Here is an 11692-nt window from a genome sequence, read left to right on the forward strand (position 1 = left end):
TGAAAATTAGGCAATACATGTATTTCATATGTCTAAAAATAACTCAAGTATGATTGAATGAATCCTTTAACTTTCATTGACTGTACATGTTTTGTTCATTCAATATCCCTGCACTCTTTGATTTGTTGACTGACATAAAGAGGCTCCTGATGCAACTGTTTATTTGCAGCTTAAAAATCGAATCTAATTTCAGGAAATTAATTTAAAATTTGGGGAACATGTGCAGTTTAATTATTTTTGGAACAGAAAATTTACCTCAAAAGAACAGTAATCTGGGTTGGTGTGGTACTGTCTAATATTTTTGGTTATTCAAATTATTCTTTTTATGTATTTTCTTTTCACCCTTAGAGCTATTTTGATAGCTCTTTGATTAAAATTTTGATAGCTCTTTGATTAAAATACCCTTTGAGCATAACTTTTTTCCATCATTATCTCAACTCATAAATATATTTTTAGTGGTAATATATGTGATGGTTTGATTTGTATTTTTCAGAAATAATCCATCTTATGCTGGTTCATTCGTAGACTCAACAGAAAATGTTGAAAATGTACATGGCGACAGAATCAATGGAATAACATCAATATCATTTCAACGTCATAGGGATACCAAGGATACTTCTGACTTAATATTCTCTGAAGATAATTGTGCTTACTTCATTTATCCAATGGGAGGCAGTTATAATGAGAATGATAAAAGTATTTTTAGACATAGCAAGACACCTACAATTTCATTTAAACAATTCTGTTTCCCTTGTGCAGGTAGGTAAAATAGAAATGTAGAAATAATAGGTGAAACATCTTCAGAAGTGTAGTGATATAAAAGGAGGTGCACATGGACAGTGTTCTACTCCCACACACATAGAAAATGTTCTTCTCCCACACACAATGAAAACTACCTACTTACAGATCTTGAAATTAGATCAATTTGAAAAACTAAACAATGTAAATTCAGAAACTTTTTTTTAGGAGCTTAAGAACCTTATTTTGACACAAAATTGGCTCTTAATTTCACCTTTATTACATTTTGTTTTCTTTTTACCAGGTGGTGCACAACGGGTGTCCCCTTCCCCCCTGTTTGAATCTGCGCCCGTATTTCTTCTACGGTTTCTTCTTTATAAAAAATTCAGACAGGAAGGATATGTGTTGGAGACAACAATCTAATCAATATCAAATGAACAATGTGTTATTGCTGTTCTTCATCTCATCGGTTGCTAGAAGATATAAAAAGATAACTTAGATCTCAGTTCACATGTAACAGGATGATTTGATATGTCGCCCTTTGCATTTACTTTAGTGTTACATATTTGATATTCATTGTAAAGTCCAATATAAATCTAAGTAGGAACATTTCAGCAATTGAAACTATGAATTTTGAAGATTCAAGAAATTCAATAAAAATAATGGATAAACCTTTTTTAAAAAGATTTTGTTTGTTATTTGAAATTAAGTCTAATTCTGTATTAAAGCTCAATTGTGCAGTCCTGTTATTTAAAGGGAAAAGATTGGTGGATTTTGTATAGACTAATAGAAACAGTGATTTCATTGGAAGTTAAACGTGTGTACCAATAACTCATCAACAATGTGTTAAATTGTAAATGCAATTTTTCCTCCATTTCAGATGTTTGTACATCTGAAGAACTATTTAGAAAGATGGGTAGCACTGAGTGTAAATCCCAGGTTGATAGCTTTAATGAAAGTGATGATATTCCTACTTTTTGTGGGTAAGTTAGTCTGAGGGTAATAGCTTTAAGGAAAGTTATGATATTCCTACTTTTTGTGGGTAAGTTCGTCTGAGGGTGATAGCATTATTAAAGGAAAGTGATGATATTCCTACTTTTTGGGCAAGTTAGTCTGAGGGTAATAGCTTTAAGGAAAGGGATGATGTTCCTTTTTTATTTAGGTAAGTTAGTCTGAGGGTAATAGTGAAAATGAAATTGATGATATTCCTTCTTTTTGTGGATAAGTTAGTCTGATGGTGATAGCTTTAAACAATTTGATAACATCCTTACTTTCTATATAAAAAAATAAGAGATGTGGTAGGATTGCCAATGAGACAACAATCCACCAAAGTTAAAATGAAGTGGATGAAAGCAATTATAGGCAACCATACAGCCTTCAAAAATGAGAAAAACCCATATCATATAGTCGGCTATAAAAGGCCCTGATTTGAAAAATGTGAAACAATTCAATAGAGAAAAATAACGGCCTAATTCATAACACAACAGTTTACAAAAAACAAATATGACAGACATAAACCAACGATAACCACTGAACTACAGGCACACAAAGAATGTGGCAAGGTTAAACATGTTAGCTTCCACCAAACTCTCACCCTAAACAGGGACAGTGGTGTTACAGTACAACATAAGAAATAAACTGCTTCGCTGATACACCCGCAGAGGTCCAACCCTGAACAGTTGGGGCAAAAATGGACACAATATTCAAGCTTGATACAGGTCTGAATTTGGATTGTAATTAAATATTTGACATATTATAGGTTTCTAAATAAATGTAGTCAAAGAACTTGAAATTGGTTATAAGAATTGAATTTATATTCAATTAAAGATTTCTTGCTGTTGTGCAATACACTGTGCTGTTGCGCAATACTTAGTAAATCTATTGTCAGACTATAAACAAATAAAGTTCAATTAATTCTCAATGTCATTTTAGAAATTTATGAAAATGTAAAGGGAGCTTACATCAATAGATATAAACAATTCACCAAAATTTCATGGAAATTGCTGACAGCATTTTTGAGTTATTGTCCGAAAACTGGAAAATCCCTCCTTCTTTAATGATTGATGATTGATTGATTGTTGGTTTGCTTAAAGTCCAGTGGCAAATATTTCATGCATATTCAGGAAGAGAACAAATTAACAATAAATACAATAGGTAGGTTCTGTAATAGGGGCGTCCGGGATTAAGGTAGGAGAAATTTAGACTGCCACGGGAAATGAGGGAATATTGGAGAGGGACAGAAATTTAGCCTTGCAACAGGTCACCTACGGACCCCTCAAAGAGTTGTTGCAAAGGTTCTTAACATGCAAAGAGCGTGGCACTCTCTTTACACGAGGCATCCGATTTAACGTCCCCATTCTGACCGGACGTGGCTGCAAATTCTGTACATCCCGCACAGCCAAACGGACGCCCCACTTTAGCAAGGGTTTTACTGCCGGTCGGAGGAAGACCAATGGTGACCATACTTCTATTCCCCAGTCACCCTTGGGAGCCTTTTTTAATGAATAAAACCCCATAACTCAGAATTGTAAATTGTAAAATTTATAAAATTCTAAAAGGAGCTTACATCAATAGATATAAACAATTCACCAAAGTTTCATAAGAACTGTTGAAAGTATTTTTGATTTTTTGTCTGAAAACTTGAAAATCCCCCTTTTTTTATGAATAAAACCCTGTAACTCGGAAACGTAAAATCTAAAATATATAAAAATCTAAAAGCAGCTCATGTCAATAGATATAAACAATTCACCACAATTTCTTGCAAGTTGGTGAAAGCATTCTTGAGTTATTGTCCGAAAACTGGAAAATCCCCCTTTTTTTAATGAATAAAAGCCCATAACTCGGAAATGTAAAATCTAAAATTTATAAAAAACGAAAGGGAGCTCACGTCAATAGATATAAACAATTCACCAAAGTTTTATGCAAATTGGTTAAAGCGTTTTTGAGTTAATGTCCGACATGTTGACGATGGATGGACAGAGGTATACCATAATACGTCCCGTAAACGGGCGTATAAAAACTATAAAAATCAGATGAAAAGGGCTATAGGTAATTTGAATGGAGATGCAAAGCTTAAAGGCAATGATTTTTATCCAGGGTGGATAGCTTTATGGAAGTTGATAGTTGCCTTATTTTCTTATACTGAGACTGATCTGTAATGGTGAAAACATCTGCAGTTCAAATTTCATACCTGTCAACTTTCTCCATTATGGGGGATTTCCCCCATGAAAGATGTTGAACTGACACTTGAAATCCTTCACTATATAAACTAAAAAGGTATTCAGAGAAGTTGATATACATTAGTGTCATCACTTTTGATTACATGTGTGCAAAAATTAAAATGTTTTTCCTTCAATCCAGACAATTTGTAAGCATAGACGAATCAGCTTATTTCCAAAAGCAATTATTTTATTAAAAATTTGATGAATGTTGTCAGTATTTAAAGAGGAACAAGTAAGTAAATATGAGCACCTTATTTTGTAGCCTCCCACAAATCATTATAAAACAACATATGATTTTTCTGAAAAAAAAAAAATCATTTGTGATGGCTTCAAACTCATCACTTGATTATTTTCTTCAGAAAACTAAATCCACGAATTTAAGTACCCATGAACATGTAACTTTATGCTCAAACCACGAAAATTGATACCCACGACTAAAAGTACTTTCACAGTACTAGTTCAGCGAAAATGGACATCACACTAAGCTAATATGTTCAGTCTTTGGTTAAAGTTTCTAAAACACCAGTAAACTTTTTCAAACCTTCATAAGGTTCTTCATAATCAAGAGTTAGCATCTAGAGTAAATTTATGACTTTTTTTCCCATTTTTACCATATTTTACTAAAGAATGGACTTAATAGTTTTATTCAGTCAACAGTTAAGTACAGCATGTGGTTTAAGATTTTAAAACTTTAATAATTTTGTCAAACTTTTATGAAATTTTACAAAATTTGAACAGAGGCTTCTTCATAATCAAGAGAGCGCACACAATCACGATTTAGATCTTTTTCTCTTTTTCATTTTGCTAAATTTTACTTATAAATAAACTTAGTTATTTAGCAGATACATTACACTTTTACACTGACAGCAGCAGTCACAGGCCAGACATAGGGATCTGCTGAACTTTTCACGAATTTGTAAAGGTCTATATTATCGATGAAGAAGATATTAGTGTAGAAAAGAACAATTTATTTCTGGATCTATCAATAGTTTCTAGATGGTTGATCAAAACCTAACATGTAATTACCAAAACAACACATTTTAATAAGATGGATAAAACAATTTGTAAATACCGTTAGATAACCAAACAATGACTATTAGAGACCATAGAAAAATTTCTTTACACTAAAAACTGTATATACAGGTCCTCCTCTGGACAAGAAAACTGACCTTATAAGAGAAGTGACCTTTGAACTGAGGTTCAAAATGCATATAGGTATAACTACAGCGGTACACAAAGAGGGTGACATGACATGACAGGTTTACGCTTATGTGACCTAATTAAGCAGGTTTGACAGTACCGGTATTTGATATTCCTAATTCCTACAAAAACATATCATGTCTTGTTTTTTTGCAGGAAATTACAAAGAATTACAGAGTGCCTTCAGACGAATCTGGCAACACATGGATGTTCTAGTACAATCAAAGACTCAACATACCCAGTGTTACTCAACCTGCTCAGTGAACTTGTTAGATTTGATGCATTGTCAAAAGCTTCAAGCTGTCAGTAGCAGCGTAACAAATGATCGCTATCAGGAAAGAACAAAATATTTACAATAGTGATACAATATACAAACAAACTTATTGTTAAAAAGTATTTATAATGCTGATGTAATACACCAACTAAACATACACAAAATATTAAGAATGCTGGAGAAACATTCGCAGGATAAACAAGATATGTATAATGCTGATGAACATAATATTTATAATGCTGATGTAATAGTCCCAAAAAATAATTGGATGAACGAAATATTTATAATGCTGATGTAATAGTCCCACAAATACAGTGATAAACAGGTTTGGTGCTGTGATGACTGTAACCAATATATAAATTACTTGTGAAAGATGTTCAAGTTTTGTGATGTATTGTGATGTACAAGTCTAAAAATAGATAGAATTATGGTATATTTTATAGAGATCTTTAATTGCATGTTGGTTATTGTTTGTTTTGTACTTAATAAAATAGCGTCAAAACTAAGTCCTGAATATCCTCTAAATGCTTTAATAATTTTGTTTACAACATCTTCATTTTTTATCCTATGATAAGTAGTTGATTCGTTGGCAATTATACCACATATCCTTATTTTTATATTTAATCTGATTTTTCAAACAAACAAGGCCAGCATCAGACTTCTGTTTACACATATGTCTTATACATATTATGTTCTTGAAATCCATTTGATGCTTGTAAACTATAAAACCAGGTTTTAAGCACCAAAAATTTAAGTTTATTTTAACCACTTGAAATCCATTAAAACCAGGTTGGTTTTAAGCATCTAATATCCAGTTTGATTTTCAACATTAGAAATCCATTTGTTTCTTGTAAACTTAGCTAGAAAACCAGGTTGGTATTAAGCACCTAATATCCAGCTTGGTTTTAAACACTTGAAATCCATTTTATTCTTGTAAACTATAAATCTAGTTTAGCTTTAAACACCTGAAATTTATTATGTTGTACATTCAGAAACTATTGCATTCATTTATTATGGATGATGGAAATTTTGGACCAAAATGCAAGATTAATGTATGCAATTAGGGCAAAAACTGTTTTTAAAATATAGTTGTCAAATTACAAAATGGGAGATCTTATTATTGAGATACTTATCATGTTACAGTATTCACAATAATAAAGATATTGCAATAATTTCTGAACTTATAGTAATCTCATATAACAGTGGTTTATTGCTGTTGTTAGGTTATTTTATATTTTGATATTTAGAAAGCTATTAATATGACATCTATATCTTACAAATATATTTATTATATCCTCTATACAATAATATATTTGCAATATTTAATACAAAAATATGAAATTCTTTTTGTTTTTGGGTGGCTGGCCATCCTTTTTTTTACAAAAAAAAAAATGATTAAACGAATTTTATATTTTTTCAATTCATTTATATTATGTTTTGTATATGGTGTCCTCATAACACTTTAATATTCATGAAATTTTTGTATAGAACCAAATATACATGTATTTTATATGGCATTACTTCAGAATTATATACATATCACATTTTTATAAAAATCATTTCATACAAATGCTCCAAGAGTATTTTCACAAAGATCAGTGCTGTCTGTTATATTGCTTGTCTTTAGACAAAGATAATTTAGATAGCTAATTGCCCAGGAAATTTGTCCTGTTTTCAGTAAAAAAAAAAGACATAAAAAAAGTATTTTTAAATATGAATAATCATCTAAAAAATGTTACTTAAACAAAAATGACGATAGCTTGATTTATGATAGAATTGCAGTGTAATGAACAGCATTGTACTTATTATTTACTTTGAAAGTACTTTTATCAGTAAATTGGAATTATTTGACTTGTGAGAAATTAGTTGGTTTGTGAGTAGATAATAAGTGATAATCAGTCATGCATTTGGCATTTATATTTTTATTTTTGATTAAACACAAATCTACAAAAAATTTAATCCCATGAATAAATGTACTTTCTCAGTATTATTATGTAATTTTATCAACCATCATAGATTCACAATAACTCAAATGTTAAACTTATTCCTTAAATCATTATTTTGTAGAGAAATTAGTATTGAATCTTTCATATTTTGAATATACTGTACTAAGAAATCTGTCACCTGTGCTATCTGTAACCATGGAAATGGAAATTTTTAAAGTCCAAAAATCTTTTTTGCCTGTAACAACACACAGGAGCTAGCAATTTTATCAATAAACATGAGAAATGAGGTCAGAATAAAGAAAATTCAAGCCACTACATGTGCCTTTCGGTATCCATGACAACATTCCAACAAATGATTTGTGATTTCACTCATTGTTTTTATTTTGTTTACACATATCATTTCTATATATATTATACTACTTACTTTATATATTTTTATCATTTTTTTAATAAAGATATACTGATTTATTATTGTAATTTTAGTGATTGTGTCCTATTCCCGATTGTGACATTTTAACTGAGTGTGGATTAGCATCGGGGATGTTGCATTCATAGCAGGAAACATTTACCCTGGTGAAGCACCAGGTTTCTCCCTTTTTGGAGTTAATGCGATTCCCTCAGTATTTTGTTTTCATTCTTGATTTGTCTCTTCTTACATGATTTACCAGATTTTAACATCAGAAAATTATTGTCACCTTTGTTTAGATGAGGCATTGTTTTATGATAGCTTCTTTTCAAGGACTTCAAGGTGGATAGTTTTGGAATGAGTTTTCATTTTTAGGTAGTCATGCCAATGCTGCTATATGGAAAATAATAGATTATAATTAAACACACCTGAAGATTGACCCTAGCACCAGGTTATTTATATCTATAGTCGCTGTTAGGCCGGCAATGCAGAGTAAAAGATCTAACCTCACCTAAAGATTGACCCTTGTACCAGGTTATTTATATCTAGAATCAATGTGAGGCTGGCAATGCAGAGTAAAAGCTCTCTCCTAACACCAAGATTGACCCTTGCACCAGGTTATACCAAGTAACTCTTGGGTCATCAATGCAGAGTAAAGGCTCACACCTCACCTCAAGATTGACCCTTGCACCAGGTTATACTTGGGTATATCGCAAAGTAAACTTTTAGGTCATCAATGCAGAGTAAAAGCTCACACCTCACCTCAAGATTGACCCTTGCACCAGGTTATACCGAGGTATCTCAAAGTAACTTTTAGGTCATCAATGCAGAATAAAAGCTCACACCTCACCTCAAGATTGACCCTTGCACCAGGTTATACTTGGGTATATCTCATAGTAACTTTTAGGTCATCAATGCAGAGTAAAAGCTCACACCTCACCTCAAGATTGACTCTTGCACCAGGTTATACTTGGGTATATCTCAAAGTAACTTTTAGGTCATCAATGCAGAGTAAAAGCTCACACCTCACCTCACAGATTGACCCCTGCACCAGGTTATACTTGGATATATCTCAAAGTAACTTTTAGGTCATCAATGCAGAGTAAGGGAGCTACCATTTGATTTTTATGGGGGGGCTAGGATGAAATTTGAAAAAAAAGGCAGGACAGAAGTTTTGAGTTAAAAAAAAGGCAGGACAGAATAAAGTGAAAAATAAAAAGGCAGGACCGAGATTACAACTAAAAAAAAATGCAGGACACAATTTTTCATCCTAGCCCCCTCCCCCCCCCCCCCCCCCCCCCCCCCATAAAAATCAAATGGTACTTCCCTAAAAGCTCACACCTCACCTCAAAATTGACCATGCACCAGGTTATACCAAGGTATCTCAAAGTAACTTTTAGGTCATCAATGCAGAGTAAAAGCTCACACCTCACCTCAAGATTGACCCTTGCACCAGGTTATACTTGGGTAGGTATATCTCAAAGTAACTTTTAGGTCATCAATGCAGAGTAAAAGGCAGCTATCCCTAGCACCAGGTTGCATATATTAAGTCACTGTGAGGTCGTCAATGCAGAGTAAAAACTATCCCTAGCACTAGGTTATATATATTTAAAGCCACTGTGAGGCTGTCAATGCAGAGTAAAAACTCTCCTCACCTCAAGACTGATCCTTGCACCAGGTTATACCGAGGTATCTCAAAGTAACTTTTAAGTCAATGCAGAGTTAAAGCTCACACCTCACCTCAAAATTGACCCTTGCACCAGGTTATACTTGGGTAGGTATATCTCAAAGTAACTTTTAGGTCATCAATGCAGAGTAAAAGGCAGCTATTCCTAGCACCAGGTTGCATATATCAAAAGTCACAGTGAGGCCATCAATGCAGAATAAAAGCTATCCCAAGCATCAAAATCCAATGTGAGGCCGTCAGTGCAGAGTAAAAACTCTAATCTCACCTCAAGATGGTCCCTTGCATCAGATTAAGCGGGATTTTTTTATCATTTTCTGTGCAATGAAGAACGCAACCGAAGGGTAATCTCAACAAATAACAGACAAAAAAATAACTAGGAAATGAAACAGATAATTCTCTCTACAATCTCATAGTAAAATACAGAAATATCAAAATATTCAGAGGCTTATCAAAACATTTGTTAGACAATTTGGCAGAAAATAATGTATGCATAGCTGGCAAATAGTTCAGATGGACAACAATTTTGATAAACATACAGCTCTAGAGATATAGAGAAAATAAACATACAGACTGAAAGAGAAAACAAACATACAGAACGAAAGAGAAAATGTAGAGGAGTACACATATACAATGCAACAAGTTACCTCAAGAATAAAAACTCCTTTAGATATATAAGAGAATACACCTCAAGATTGGACAAGTTTGTAAGCATTAGGGTGTCTTCCTCTCATATCTCTATCCTCATAAAACTTGGTACAATTGCTGTGCTTGAAGGAATTAAGGATGAATCTTATTTAATATAAAAATAGATCCAAGGTTGTAAATATCTAATCAACAGCACTATAGGTTTGTTTAAAATACCACATTTTGATTAAAACAATAATCTAGTGATAGCACAATGCTTGCTGCTATTTTAATGAGTGCACCCAATGAAATGTTGCCTGCTTTACTTATTGATTGAATTTATGTTAAAATTCTTGTAATATGAAGATTTTTCTACAAGTATCACATAAACTTAACATATCAATGATCCAATAAGTTAAACTGAGGTCAGGTCAGATGAATCATGCCAGACAAACATGTACACCTTACAATCATTCCATACACCAAATATGTTTGACCTATTGCTTAAAGTATCTGATAAACTGACAAAACCATGAAAAATTAACATTGAACAATGAACCATGAAAATGAGACCAAGGTCATATGAAACCTGCCTGACAGACATGTACACTTTACAATCATTCCATTAATGGCCCTATTGCTTAAAGTATCTGAGAAATAGACCAAACCACAAAAACTAATATATTCCAATGAACCATGAAAACAAGGTCAAGTTCAGATGAAATCTGACTGTTGGACATATACACCTTACAATCATTCCATTCACCAAAGGCCCTATTGCTTATAGTATGTGAAATAGACAAAACCCACAAAAAACTTAACATTGTCCACTGAACCAAGAAAATAGGTCTAGGTCAAATGAAACCTGCCAATCAGACATGTACACCTTACAATCATTCCACACACCAAATATAGTAGACCTATTGCTTATAGTATCCCAGATACGGACTTGACCATGCAAACCTTGATCACTGATCCATAAAATGAGGTGAAGGTCAGGTGAACCCGCTCTGGTAGACATGTAGTCATATACCAAAGATACTAGACATATGACAGACAGAAACTTGGTAACATAAGATTTCTGCATACAGGTAATAAAGCATCCAGGTCATCTACCTTCAGAAATATAAAGCTTTATACAAATAGTTTACGCTGTCGCCACTATATTGTTATCCCTATGTCTCGCATTCTGTGACAAGTCGCAGGTGTGACAAAAGTGATGAATCAAATATGAGCCAGTCTATGCAAAAAGGTACAAACACCAAAAATTTCGAATTTCTAAAAAGTGTGCATAATTATTAGTAGCAAACTTGTGATCTATAACACACCGTTACTTTTCCCGTTAGCTATACACACCTTTCAGAGCTAACTCATCACTCAAGTTGATCAAGAATGATCTGAGAAGCACCATGAAGGATGATGCTTTTTCTTCATGTTCACAGAGACATTAAACTCGATTATAAAATAGTTGACGATTACTCCATGAGAAATCCGCATAAAATGGCTCTAATGAATCCACTCTAGTCTAACCATTCATTGAAAATGAGAGTCCGTCAGTATTTCTGTGTTTAGGTTTTGCGTTGAGGTACAATTTAT

The 11692-nt window shown here is 32.9% G+C and overlaps 1 protein-coding gene across 7 annotated transcripts in view; it reads left to right on the forward strand.

The window, feature by feature from the left end:
- LOC127735795 (uncharacterized) overlaps nucleotides 1–6788 on the forward strand; it is a 216451-nt gene extending 209663 nt beyond the window's left edge. For all 7 annotated transcript variants that reach the window (XM_052246113.1, XM_052246115.1, XM_052246111.1 and 4 more), the window contains 3 exons: nucleotides 494–759; nucleotides 1619–1721; nucleotides 5316–6788. In XM_052246113.1, coding sequence (XP_052102073.1) covers nucleotides 494–759; nucleotides 1619–1721; nucleotides 5316–5469 — 523 coding nt within the window. In that variant the 3' untranslated portion in view covers nucleotides 5470–6788. The remainder of the gene's footprint in view (nucleotides 1–493; nucleotides 760–1618; nucleotides 1722–5315) is intronic.
- Nucleotides 6789–11692: the final 4904 nt, after the last annotated feature.

Source organism: Mytilus californianus, unplaced genomic scaffold, assembly GCF_021869535.1.
Source record: "Mytilus californianus isolate M0D057914Y unplaced genomic scaffold, xbMytCali1.0.p SCAF_3, whole genome shotgun sequence".
In the NCBI taxonomy this organism is placed as follows: Eukaryota; Metazoa; Mollusca; class Bivalvia; order Mytilida; family Mytilidae; genus Mytilus; species Mytilus californianus.